General features: G+C 33.8%; 1 protein-coding gene across 1 annotated transcript in view; it reads right to left on the minus strand.

The window, feature by feature from the left end:
* Window positions 1–8782: 8782 nt before the first annotated feature.
* LOC141397192 (thioester-containing protein 1 allele S1-like) overlaps window positions 8783–15117 on the minus strand; it is a 29497-nt gene continuing 23162 nt past the window's right edge. The window contains exons 8-9 of the mRNA XM_073973215.1: window positions 9758–10291; window positions 8783–9590 (exon numbers count right to left, since the gene is read on the minus strand). Of these exons, the coding sequence (XP_073829316.1) occupies window positions 9096–9590; window positions 9758–10291 (1029 nt within the window). The 3' untranslated portion in view covers window positions 8783–9095. The remainder of the gene's footprint in view (window positions 9591–9757; window positions 10292–15117) is intronic.

The following is a 15117-nucleotide window of genomic DNA, read 5'->3' on the forward strand; positions in this document are numbered from 1 at the left end:
CTTTTCCATTTTATGACAATTTTGAAACGAATAAAACGAAAAACTGCAGTCGCAGTCTTCCTATTGACGAATGAATATAAAAAGAGAATCACAGTTAATGCAAAATAAACACATTTCAGTATCCTAGGGCATTCAGTTAGACAAATTTATTGGTCCCCATGGTGTACATATGAGTGTTCTCGAATAAAAAGGATTAAGTCATTGTCAGCATTTGATATTAATTTGTTTTTATTTTTTTAAGTTTTTTTTTTCAATGAGCGAGAGAAGAAAAATAGAAAACATCACTGTTTTTCTCTCATTTACGTTAAATCTCTAAAGAATCTCATAAAAGATTTTCGAACACACATTCATCCACTGATTATAAACATTCTTACGAAGAGTGACAGTTGATTTCGTTACTAGTTGTTCACTACTACAAGTTGGTCGCTTACTTACCAAAAATATCGTTAATTACCGAAATTATAAGCATTTTAATTTTACCGATTTTTGTCGGTACCTCAAAAATTTATTTAGAGAATCGCACTACTGGTCAGTTTTAACATGACAAGTCAAAAAGGAGGTATCTTATTCCCTCTTTAATTTGAAGTGGTGTCACCGCGGCCGTTGCCTTTAACACCTGGAATGTTCGCACTCTTTATAGAGAAGGTGCAGTTTAAGCATTGGCAGATGAACTTGAAAAATACAAGGTGATATTACTGCCATACACATTTATTTTACGAGCGATTTTGATGCCAAAAATCGATTCCAGGCGATTTTGATGCCAAAAATCGAAAGGAGAATATCTTTGGGAAATTTAGTCTATACAATGAAAAATTTGACAACGGAATAAGATTGATATACTTCGCAGCATCAAAAAACAAGGTAGTTAATAGCACCAGATTTAAGCATCTCGACATTCATAAGGCACCTGTAGGTTATTCTGTAACTTTGAACAACTATCAATATTGTTTAAATTTCTTAAGTCCACTGGGGGCCTATTCTATAAATTTTTAACAACTTTACTCATTGTGTTGAAGCAAGTCCAACAACATAGTTTAAGTGCCTTCAATGAATTACCCTTACTATAGAATTGCCCATACATAGCTTTTAAAACTAACTGAATTATAATAGATATTTGTATGTAATTATATGGCAACTCTTTATCCACTTCATAGAAAGCTTTAACTCAAGTGGATAAAGAGTTTCTACATTCCAACCGTTTCTGTTGCTATCATATACCTAATTGTCAATCCACGAATTTAAGAAAACTACTCTGTTAGCAACCTCTCAACGGTAAGCAACCGATCTTGTCAATAAAGGAAATCAAGTTTCTGCCGCAAACCTTTTGTTTCTCTTTATTCTATTTACATGTTTCCATTTGGACTCAAAGCTCATACCTCTGGAGCTAATAATCAGACCGCTAATAATTACAGTCCAATCTATCACCGCAGATTTATTAGCCCAAGAGTGTACATATTATTTATTTTACAAAAATTTCATTTGTTTGTTTTGTTTTTATTACAATAACAAAAGAAATTTAAATAATATCGGTAGTTGTTAAAAGTTACAGAATAGGTGTCGGAGATAAGAAAACCGGAAATCATATTGATTACGTTGTGATGTGTGTTCCGAGGACCAAACATCGACGAGAATCACTGCCTTGTTGCAGCAAAGGTATGTAGGTACCTGATTTAACGTAACAAATAAAGTACGAACATTCAAAACACGGAAGTTGGACATCGATGACCTACAATCACAACAGATAGCCATAGAATATTCCACTCAACTGGCCAAATTCCCTAATCAAATCGTACCGATAACATATCAGCACAAAGAATTGCCCACACCATGTAAACAACCGCAAAAATACTTGGATACCAGAGATCTCCATCAAGGAACCCATGGTATGACCAGGAGTGTCGTGCTGCTACCGAAGAGAAGAATACGGCATATATGGCTACTCTAGAATCAGTAGCAACGCTTAGAGAGAGGTATAAAATCCATTCCGCAGGGAAAGAGGAAAATAGAAAAGCCTGAGTGTACAAAAATCAAGATGTACACGAGACAGAATGACACAAAGTTCGAAAATTCTACAAAAGAGCGAAACATAAAACTGAGGTACATCCTCTTGTAGGGACGATCAATGTAACAGATATAGATAGTGTGCTCGGGACAGCTATGTTCGCCCATATACGTTTTCTTAACTAACAAGTAAGAAAGTATCAGTCAGCTGTGCCAACAGAAATATACCCTAAAGTAAACACAATACTTCTGATGTCTATAGGGTTTTGGGTCAATTTTTCAAAAAAAAAAAAAAAAAAAAAAAAATTGTCAATTTCCGAAAAATTGTACCGTCATAAATGTAAAAACGATCCCACACGAGTTCTTAGACTGCACTCTTTCCAAACTTTGTGTGGTAGTTACCCGAAAGAGTGGTCCGATGTAGTCAATATTCTGACATAATACGAGTCTGTAAGAAATAATACGATGTACAACGTTTGGCCCAATCGGTTTCTCTCTTCAAGGTTTATCTTAAATATGTATCAATTAGTTTAGTTGGTACCGACAAGCTTTTTTTAAGCTTTTGGGACATTATCCAGGAAGTGTAGACTTGCCCCCGAAAAAACTTTCGACGCCGTAGCAGGGCCCGCAAGAAGAACTTGTTGCAAAAATTTCAAAACAATCCGAGACGAGCTGTTAAGCTGTACTTTTTCAATTTTTTTGTGGGAGGTACACGATGTTGTATACCGACTTAGTTCATATTCAAATCTGATCTATGGCTGAAAGTAATGTTACCAAATGCAAAGTTATGACCAATGCAGTTTCCAAGCAAAATCGTAAAAACTAAACAAAAATACGAACTTCGACTGCCATTTTTTTAAAAAGCGCTCCAGCGGTTTTTTTGATTCGTCACATCTATAAACATTGTAGTTTCAGAATCCGCGAAAACTTCCCAGGTGTAAGAACCTTCCATTTAAAGTTGGTTCAGTCGCACCGTGAATTATGATTGTCACTTTTAAAAAAAATATTGGATTTTTATAAAATATCACCTCTCCTTAAGTCTATAACTAGTTTCTCGCTCCATTGGGGATATTCTTTTGCTCATTGCTTTCATTAATTGGAAATAAAAACTTTGCTCTGATTTTTTAATGGGATTTTTTCCCTTTCGTTTAATTTCTTTTGTGATTGTGGGTGATTTTTGTTGACTCTACAGAAAAACAAATAAATGTGTAGCCCTTGTGCAATGGGCCAAGAAAAAGCAAAGTAGAAAATCTAAGGTTTGATAATGTGACCTTTGTTGCGAAGAGACCAAACCAGATAGACAGACAAACTGTATTTTTTGTCGGTGTAGCAAGGACAAAGTGTCATTAGCGGCGTACATTTGTGCCATGAATTTGTAATAACATTTTTCGATTTGAATTTTTCTGAGTTTTTGGGGGGAGAGTGGAAATTACGTGATGACTGAATGATTCAGGGATAGAAACCATTTTATCACTTTCTCACTAATCTCTTCGTGGTGTCACATGCCACATATCCTTTTAAAAGAGATGTAAGACGTACGTGCGTGTCATCTACATATAATCCAAAATGGTAAATTTGATATCAATATGCCGGAAAATCTTAACCGAAGCAAAAGTAGCAAATAATACTTGGTTTACTTTTACGAAATCCACTCGATTTTAACTGTCAACTCCATTGCTTAAACGTCAAATGAAATCCAAAAGATTTCAGATAAGTTTTCATTTGACGTATGCGCAAAGAAATTGACAGTTGAAATCGAGTGGATTTCGTAAATGTAAACCCAGCATAAGCTATGAAAAGATCCCTGAGTGTTCAATAGGGTTATGACTTTCTTACAACTTCATATCACTGTAGCATATTTTGATGAGTTTTACATAAAATCTTAACTATAAGGTGATTCGATAAAAATAACTCAAGCACAAAATCATTTGAAATTTTTTCTATATGAGCTTTTTTGACAAAATTTTTAAGTCACTGTTAGCAAATATATAACTAAAAAAGCTTTGGAGCCACATGACATAATCAAAATGACATAACCTTTTTTGCCAAATTTATCATCATATTATTGCATATATATCATTTTATTTCATATATCATATCAATTAAAAGTGGTTTGTGGCGGAACTTTTTTTAACATTTAAATGAAATAAATGTCATTATAGTCAATAACACTGTGAACCGAAATTTTGGGGGGTGGAAAATTCCTATTGGAGATGAAAGCCCTTGGTGAGTATATACAGAACCCCGAAGGACAGATTCGCCATGAGTCGAACTTTCGCGATATGGCGTGATGAATATTTGGCTGGAGACCCTAAAAGCCATCTGGAATCAGCGTTATATCTTTGTTCGCTGTTGTTTAAGCTTATATTTAAGATGACATCTCTTCAGTCAATTCAAATGAGGATTTTTTTCGTAGAACATTTCCTTCTAACATGCTTCCTTCAATGTCCTTTTCGTCCTTTATTTCAAGAACCGCAATAAAATTGGCACAAGATGACATTTTTCAGCTTCGGAATGTTCTACAAAAATGTCGCTCGGAAGATTTTAGGTACGGTTCCCAAAGACATAAAATCGATAAAATCATGTTTAAGCGGTCGTTTTTCACTTTTACCCGAATCTTGCTCAGACATCCCTATATCTATTTATTTCAATACATTATTGTTAACCTATTGATGATCTAGAATTCTCGGAGTCATTAAAACAGTTGTATCTTGTTTTGCTAAGCACGTTAATTTCATTATTTTTTGGAATAAATATCCGGATATCCGAATTATGGAACCGGTTATTCTGATATTAAAACCGAATTTTTATCCGGTTTTTATGAACCGAATAACCGTATATATATATCATTAGAAAGCTATTAAAATTGTCCAACAGATATGACTAATATGCATTAGACGTTTTAAGCGGTTATGGTGCTGGAACAAAAAAACCGTATTTTTGAACCGTTTCTTAACGTTTGTGAGGATACATTTCTGTGCGTGAAAAAAAAATATGATCATGACCTGTGGGGTGGAAAATTCTTTTTGGAGGTGAAAGCCCTTGGTGTGGAGATACAGAACCCTGAAAGGCAGATCCGCCGTGAGTCGAACCTTTGTGTTATGGCGGGTTGAATTCTGGGATGGTGACCCATTATTGCAAGCGTCAAAATTTACGTAACTGAATTTCAAGTGGGTTTAGGGTGCTACTGGGACAACCGCTTAAAACGTCTAATGCATATTAGTCATATCTGTTGGACAATTTTAATAGCTTTCTAATGATATATATATATATATATATATATATATATATATATATATATATATATATATATATATATATATACGGTTATTCGGTTCATAAAAACCGGATAAAAATTCGGTTTTAATATCAGAATAACCGGTTCCATAATTCGGATATCCGGATATTTATTCCAAAAAATAATGAAATTAACGTGCTTAGCAAAACAAGATACAACTGTTTTAATGACTCCGAGAATTCTAGATCATCAATAGGTTAACAATAATGTATTGAAATAAATAGATATAGGGCTGTCTGAGCAAGATTCGGGTAAAAGTGAAAAACGACCGCTTAAACATGATTTTATCGATTTTATGTCTTTGGGAACCGTACCTAAAATCTTCCGAGCGACATTTTTGTAGAACATTCCGAAGCTGAAAAATGTCATCTTGTGCCAATTTTATTGCGGTTCTTGAAATAAAGGACGAAAAGGACATTGAAGGAAGCATGTTAGAAGGTCGAAATGTTCTACGAAAAAATCCTCACTTGATTTGACTGAAGAGATGTCATCTTAAATATAAGCTTAAACAACAGCGAACAAAGATATAACGCTGATTCCAGATGGCTTTTAGGGTCTCCAGCCAAATATTCATCACGCCATATCGCGAAAGTTCGACTCACGGCGAATCTGTCGTTCGGGGTTCTGTATATACTCACCAAGGGCTTTCATCTCCAATAGGAATTTTCCACCCCCCAGACTTTGAGCTCCATTTTGTTGCACAGTGTAATAGGCAAAAGGTCATTCATTCCGGCTACAGGAAATAATTTTTAAAAAAGGTCAAAGTTGGGATGACGACATTCGTTATCGAGTAAAATGATCGTAAACTATCAAAATGAAATAGTTCTTTTTTTGTGTAAAATGTAAAAATTGTTGTTTGTTGTCAGTTGATAGAAGAAAAATAAAATTAATAAATAAATTTCAGCATTTTTTACCCATAATAACAAGAGAAATCGGGAAAAGTCCTTAAATGGAGAACGCTATAACTCTCAAATAGTTTGAAAATAGGCCATATCGGTGCACTCCTTAGGTGCCCTAAATCGAAAATAAATGACTCCCAAACAAGATCCATTATGCAAAATGAACTATGTCGATCCATTCCTTCGGGTACCTCTTTCGCAACATTTTTGGGGTTTAATCCAAATATATATTTTTGTCGGCAAGTTCATAACAAACCGTCCAAAAAGGGTCATAAAATCGGAAAACAACCTAAAGGCCTCGACACATAAGAAGCATGGCATTCTTGCTGAAGTCATATCTGATAAAAGACTAAAGGCCAAGTTCGACCTAATAAAAAGATTTCAGAATCACATTTGAATTATGTAGGTCGAACTTGGTCTTTAGTCATCTACCAGATATGACTTAAGCAAGAATGCCATTCTTCTTATGTGTCGAGACCTTAATACATAATTATTTGGGAAAAATATTTCGGCTAAGCAATATTCGATTCGATATTATTAATAGATGACAATTTTAATTCACACAGGCTGAGCCGACTGATACTTTTTTATACACTTTTTTCATATTTATATACTTTTATAAAAACTCCGTTCTGGTCGTCTATAAAGATTCCTCTCCGGTGACTGATTTGTGACCGCCAGAAAATAAACTATTTCCTGCTGGTCTTTAAATACTCGCTTATTACCGTCTACAACTTTTTCAGATGTAATTCGAAACATTACAGTTGTATTTCGTCACATTTCATTTATAACTCGATTATTTCATTTGTAATTCTAAACAATTCAATTCTTATTTGAGAATTCTTTTTGTAATTCGAATTATTCCATTTGAAATTAGAATTATTCCATTTGAAATTCGTATTATTCCATTTGAAATTCGTATTATTCAATTTGTAATTCGAATTATTCCATTTGAAATTCGAAACAAAAAAATTAGTTGTATTGGTTTTATGCTTAGTTTTTCGAATAAAAAATGAAATGTTTCGAATTACAAATGGAATAATTGGAATTACAATTGGAATAATTCGAATTGCAAATGGATAGAGTGGAATTACAAATGGAATAATTCGAATTACAATTGAATTGTTTCGAATTACAAATGGAATTCTCGAATTACAAATAAAATGTTACGACTTACAAATGGAATTCTTGAATTACAACTAAAATGATTCGAATTACATCTGAAAAGGTGTATAAAGATACCCTCCTGGTAGTCTGGTCGCCTATAGAGATTCTCATCTGCTCGTCTAAACAGATTCTTACCTCTTGTGTGCAGACTCATCTTTTTGTTACCCTATAAAGGCTCCTTTCTTGTTGTCTATATAAAAACTACTCCCTTCAGACTCTGTTTTTGTCGTATATGAAGACTCCATACCGGTCATCTACAAAGTCAGTCACTTGTCGTCTATAGAGACTCTTTCTGGTGGTATATAAAGACTCCCTTTTGGTCGTCAATAAAGACTTCTTCTCATCTAATCATAGTTAGGAACTGTCATCCGGTGGTCTTCTATAAATATTTCGCCTTTCCTTCCCGTTTATCTTTAAAAGTTCCTTTGTTGTCGTTCATAAAGATTTCCTTAAAGATGTTCTTTTTGACGTCTATAAATCTCCTCACCTGTAAAGACTCATTTGTACTAGTATCCCCATGTAGTTTACATCCACGCACAACTACACAAAATAACAAAAAAAATCATTCAAATCTAATTTTTATTAAGTAAAAGAATCTTTTTAAAAGCAAAACGTGAGCAAGTCTCTTTTTTCCGCTGAACACACTTTTGCCATAGTTGTTTTTGGTTTCAAATTGTCGAATTGCTCCTTATGTTCCAAAACTACAATTGACGGTAAGGACGTGTAGATTAGTTGCTTTGCTTTTAGCGGTGCTGGTGTCGGTGTAAGTTTGAGCTCCCACTCAACATTTGCGAAATTCTATTGTCATGACAGCCATCAGTCTTGGCTGTGATGAGAGTTGATGCAAGGCATCAACGGCGGCAAACAAAAGTGCATTAAAAACAATAGTTTTTATCCTGTCCCTCTCTCTCTCTCTTCTATTCTCCTTATTCTTCATTCTCTTTATGTCGAAGAAAAAATGGAATTGAAGAACATTATTGAAACTTTTGATTGATTTTCCATTATCAGATAAAATTAATTTGAAGGATTTAATTTGCAATCCAGTTTTACTCAAGTGGGTATGATTTTTTTCAGTATGATTGAAAAGGATTAGAGGATTGGAATTTAAATACATAGATATATTTAGAATAATTTCAGTTAATCGAAATGTTTTAAGTTATTTATTTCATATAAAGTAACGCAAAACTATGTAAAATAATTACATCACAGAAAGTATTACTCAAATATAATGCAACAAACAACATGCTTTTAAGCAATTAATATTAAATGTAAACTTAACAATTTAGTAACAGAAATTTGGTTTCCCAAGGTATTACAAATCCAAACTTTGAAATGAGATAAAGAAAAAACAAAAACTAAAATATAGCCTGTCATAAGCATACAAAATAATCAAGTCAATTAAAAGAACCATTCAATATTTTTATTATATCCAAAAAATGTGTTTTATTTCTAAAGGGAAATTGTGGCGTATAAGTAGGTACACAGATCATACGCCTGACTGACCTGAAACATATTTACATTTAATTATTATACATACATTTAATTATCTAAAAAACTTCTTTAACTGGTCTATAATGATCACCTCCGGCTTATCTATTAAAATCTGCTTCTGTTTATCTGCGTAACTATGTTTTGTCTTGAGATAAATACAAATAACCACATCGAATTTATTCTATTTATTTCCATTCTTCAAATGAATCTTTATTAACGTCACTTTTCTAATTACAACCTTAAGAAGTTTCTTTATAAATGCTATAGAAAGCTGTGTCATGCCGACTAAGATCGTAGTAATCGTATACAACAACCGAAGCCGGTTTGCGATTGACCACATCATGCATTTTATAGGCAAAAATTGTTAAACAATTTTTAACATTTGCCGTTAACTTTTCCGAGTAAACGATAATGGTTGTTGCGGAATTTTTTGTTTCAATTCTTTGCACAATTTCATTGTCCAGCAAGTCCGTGCTGTCCTCTTCGTTTGCACTATAGCCGGATGGTAAATTAGCCTCCATTATAACCATGTTAGTTGATGCAGATTCCTGTTCAATGTAGGTGAAACAAACTTCCAATGATAATTCTTCAGGATTTGGTAGTTCTGGATTGGGTTCAATTAGAAAATATTTAAATATTTCTTCAACAATGATGAAGTAATGGTAGGTCAATTGTATCAAGCAATCACCCAAGCCAGAAATATTAACTTCTACAGCTCTTGTTGCTTTGGATAGCTAAAAACGTAAAAAAATAAGTTTCCAAGCGGTTTTGAGAGAAATTGTAGTAACGCCCTAGAACTAGTGATAGAGAGATTTGTGTCTCCCTTCAGGATGTCAATAAGTACATCCATGTATTCCGGGCCTTATTTGTCAAGTCCCAGTACTTCATTTCACTTCCTTACCTCTTCGGTTTGCAACGTTCTGATGTTGTCTTGATTTAAAATTATTTCTCCAGTTTCAAGAATCTTGTCTACCTCATCGATTTCGGAATACTTAACCGCAATGTCCAACTCACCGGAGGTCTTATATTTCGTGGAATATTTTACTATGGCCTGTAATCCCATCACAGTATCATGGCTAGACTTGAAACCTCCCTTTTCATTTCGTTGCTGCATTAACCATTTGAATGATCGGTTACAATCTTCTTCATACAAACCACCAGCATCTAGGAGGACCATTAAAACATATGCCGTAATTTCAATATCTTTAGCATTATTCCGATCATTTTGACTCCACCATATTGTTGTATCATTGACCGCCGATTTCTTCTGTTGCAGTAATTTTTCTAAGATTTTTTTCGAACTCGTAGTTTGTTTGGCCATATGTAAGGCAACGGCCATAATAGAGAGGGCATACGCGTCATTGATTTGATCCAAATTTGAATTTAAGAATTCTACAGCATTTTCGATGGTAGAAGGGTATTTGCGGGCAAGTTTCTAGAAGGGAAAAATTAAAATTGTGTTAAGTTGTCGGGAAGGAACTTATAGAGATGTGCAAAAACGCAATATATAGTCTATGTCCCAAAGACACCCTGGCGATGGTTCACAGAGATTCCCTAGCCTTATTTTATCGAAATTACCTGTATAAATACCACCTATAATTGCTTTTTAAACATCTCTCTTCATCTTGTCTATAGAAGGTAGTCAAAGATGTCAATATTATAAGATAGGAAAAGTCAATTGTGCAAAATTAACTGTAAAGGGAGTTAACCTCTGTTGCTACGATATCATAGCAACATTCTGTTAAACGAAAACTGTTACTCATTGGAATATTGACAAGAAAAACATTAAAACTCAAATTTTACGGCGTTGACTTTTGTTTTTTTATTAAATAAAAAATTGTGAAGAAAAAAATTTTAGCCACAAAACACGACGTTAATGTTTTCTGCCGCGAGAAATGGGAATCAAAAACGATTGGCATTGCTGTTATCAATTCCAGTGAGTTGAGAAACCAAAATGTGGAACTATTAGCATATGTTTTTGGAAAATGCATTTGTTCGGGTCTTTATTGCTATACGTCTTTGAGATAGTGTACAGATCGGCTATAAAGACTTACAGCGTGTTTTTGTAAAAAGTTTTTGCCCATTCGTTCGTCGATTTCATGAACGAACACACAATTTGGTTTTCATAGCGGTTGACGTTTGTATTCGTGTGACAAACAAATAAAAGCTTTTTATTTTCGTAATTTTTTTGGTTTTCGTAACAAAATCAGACGAACGAATACGTCAAAAATAAACGAATGGAAAAGACCCATCGTTTTGAAAGAAAATTAAATAATTTGAGTAATTAATGGCACAAAACACACGAAAACTGGAAGGGAATGCAATTTTATTTATTTCCATAGAAGCACACGCGTATATGTACATCTGTTTCTTCATATTATCACAATTATTTTTGGACAAATTTGATTAATTTTTTTCTTATTGTTGCCATCAAGTAACACATTTTACGTGCAGATGCCTACGCAAAATTCACAAAATAAGTATCATGGAAACCCTGAAATATAAAAGCTTTTATAAAATAGACGAAAGCTTTCAGATAAAAACGAATGGTTCGTACAATTTTACAAGAACCAAATTTTGAACGTATACGTTTTAGTACGAACGGTTCGTGTGACAGGCAAGCATTTTTACAAAAACACGCTGTTAGCCTGTCCATAAGTGCTTCCTTTCCATAAAGACACTATAAAGACTTTCAATAAACACTAATTACAGCTCCTCTATAAAAATTCACTTCAGCTCTCCTATAAGCCTATAATTGCTTACTATCGTTCGCTTTCAGCTCATTTATAAAGACACCCTTCATCACTTTGTTACGCTCAAAAGACGTGGGTACTCACTTTTGATTACACTGTATAATTTTCTCCATTAAATTAATTCAAATTTAAGAGTCAAGATGTCCTCTAATGGTAAGACAGGCAACTAAGGCCATGTTTATATTATAGCGTTTTACAGGGTTAAATTTCTTTATGCGGATTTATTTGAAATATAAACAATGTAATTGACATTTGAAACCCAGTGGGTTTGATAAATCCAGTTATATATAAACGTATTATAATACACAGATAAAGTGATGGTAACCACGGTTGCCACAGTTGGTAACACTTTTTCCGCATTACTAAACATTGAGACAAAACATTAAAACAACTGTGTGAACGTGCACCAAATTGATCAATGGTGTGATATACAAATATCACAGATGGGGGCTTTAATTCACACCGGCTTGGACGTTATGCAATGATGTTATAGCAAATTTAAGCCATGTCGGTTCAAAAATACCCATAGTGAGTATTAAATACCAAATTTAATGGTACGTTTATATTTGTATAACCAGATTTAACAAACCCAATTCCATTGCTTATATTTCAAATATATCCTCATAAAGAAGGTTAATCCTGCAAAAGTCAATATAAACATGGTCTAAGCTAAATTTATACCCCGTTTGCACTTAACCGGATTTAATAAACCCAATGGGTTTTAAATGTCAATTCCATAGAGCAATTCTCAAATAACTCCTCATAAAGAAGGTTAACCCTGCAAAAAGATCCAATACCAACGCCGTTTTACTTGAATAATGAGGCTAAAACTGTCAAAATTCCGAAAGTCGGGAGGTATCGTTCTATGAAGGTTATATCAAAATGTAGACTTATAGCGACAGTTCTCTGTAAGAATATTACCTACGCTCAACAGAGGAAATACTAAATTTCAGCCATTACTCTATTTCAGTTGGATAATGTGACAAAAACCTTAAAATCGCAAAGTCGGATGGTGGTCCTATGGATGGTGTTGTATATCCCAATGAAGACTATATTCCAAATAGTAGCTCAATGATATGTGACCTACTGTTCATTGCCGAGCCCGAACAGCGTGTCCTAAGACACCACTTGTAGAAAAGTTTTATATGACTGAAATACTCAGGAAATGTCGACAACATCACTGAAATTTTGATGTTGTCCGGCTTGGGAATCAGTCCCACGACCTTTAGCGTGCAGGGCGGGTGTGCATACCATTGCACCAAGGTGGCAACCCAGAAGGGGGATAATGCACGTAAACCTTGAAAATACCGCAAATAGGCCTGTATGTTTCTATGGGGAATACATCAAAAATTGGACCAGGGGCTCAATTCTGTTTCTATGAAAATGTGAAGTGAAAACTTTTATAAAGGCAAAATATGTCAAATGAAAAATTTTATAAAGAAAATATTTTTCATTTAAAATTTTCATAGAACAAGAATCCAGCCCCATATAGGAATTGTGTAACTTTTATCGATAGAAAAGTTGTTAAAATTTATTTTGTTTTTGTAACAACTACAAGACAAACAAATGAAATATAAATGAAAATAAACAATGAGTGAAGTTGTTAAAAAGTTACAGAATAGGCCTACTGTAATGACAAATTTCTGGGGGGGGGGGGGAATTTTGTTACCAAACAAAGCCTAAATACCAAAATTGAGTCGTTTTGATGTAATAATGAGGCTTAAAAATTCCTAAAATCGGGAGGTACCGTTCTATGGGGCTATATCAAAACGACGACCGATATTAGCCATTTTCAATACCATTACCAAATTATAAACTTCTATGTTAGATATTATATCGTTATTTCGACTTAAATTTTATGCTAATTAAAAATATACTCGTATATGGTAAAAACCAAAAATGTTTTACAATCGATGAATCCGAGTTTCACCCTTTCAGAATACGCGAACTGTTAACATATTCTATATAGTATGACTGAAATTCTTTAAAATGAAGTGTTTTAGGAGTGATCCCATAATATCGACCATTAAATAAAAATTACGTAGAATGGGTTGAAGTTAACAAGTTTTTTATGTTCCTTCCAATTTCTGCTTAACCTTACATTTAATAGACCTATGCCCAAAGAAATAATCAAACAGTACTCCATGGACAACATGATACTAGTATATGATTTTTTGATATATCCACTGCATCCACCTAAAATTGATGCAGATATTTTGAAGCCGGAATTTCGGGGTTTTTGAATATTTTTAATAATCCGGACGCGCAACAACGTAATATTCAAAACTTATAATGGGATTATAGAACTCGTGATTTTACATCGTTTAATGTACGAGGGCGGTTCGGAAACTTCTTAGCCTATCAATGAAAGAGAATAGTTAATTTTTCAAAAATATTTTTATTTTTCAATATAATCTCCTGAAACTTCAATGCACTTAGCAATTCTATCCCTTGATTAAAATAGTTTTCCTCAAGGTCTTCAAAATAGTGGTTTACAACTGTAATTGCATCTTCATTTGAGGTAAAACGCTTACCAGCAAGGACTTTTTTTTTAGATTTGGGAACAAGTAAAAGTCACTGGGAGCTAAATCAGGAGAATAAGGTGGGTGGTCAAGCAACTCGTACTTTAATTCGTTGATTTTAGCCATTGTTAAAACACTCTTGTGCGTTGGTGCGTTGTCTTGATGAAAAATTATTTTTTTGTGTTGTAAGCCAGGACGTCTTTCTCGAATTTGTACATTTAATTGATCCAAAAGGTTGCAATAGTACTCTGAATTTATTGATTTACCCTTTTGCAAATAGTCAATCAATAAAATACCTTTGAAGTCCCAAAAAACCGTTGCCATTGAATTGTTTTTGCCTTCTTTGGGGCACTTCCTCCAGCTTCAGTCCATTGTTTAGATTGTTCTTTTGTCTCTGGAGTATAGTGGTGGATCCATGTCTCATCAACAGTTATGAAACGACGCTTAAAATCCATTTTATTTCGCTTAAAACGATCCAAACAAGCTTGAGAAATGTTCATTCGTATGCGTTTTTGATCGACTGTTAACAAATGCGGCACCCATCTTGCAGAAAGCTTTTTCATCTGTAGTTCTTCATGCAAAATTAAATGGACTCGATCATTTGAGATGCCCATGATATTAGCAATTTCACGCACTTTTATTCGTCGATCATTTAATACCATATCATGGACTTTGGCTACAATTTCTGTTGTTGTTGCTGTTTTTGGACGTCCATTACGTGGTCATCTTACAATTTTTACTGTTGTATATGAAGGAGCACTTTCACCTAACACATTCACCATATAATTATGAATTTCTTGTCCCGATAAACCTTTTTTATGTAAATATTTTATGACAGCACGCATTTCTAATTTTTCCATTGTAAAAAAATTGCGGATGCGTCTTTTTTGAACACCTGTTTCTATATGAAGGAGTTGCCAGATCGAAACAAAATTTAACATGTGTTCATAACAGAGATGGAAGTTTCCTAAACACTTAACTTTTTT

This window comes from Musca autumnalis, unplaced genomic scaffold (assembly GCF_047663935.1).
Source record: "Musca autumnalis isolate F117 unplaced genomic scaffold, ASM4766393v1 scaffold_3, whole genome shotgun sequence".
In the NCBI taxonomy this organism is placed as follows: Eukaryota; Metazoa; Arthropoda; class Insecta; order Diptera; family Muscidae; genus Musca; species Musca autumnalis.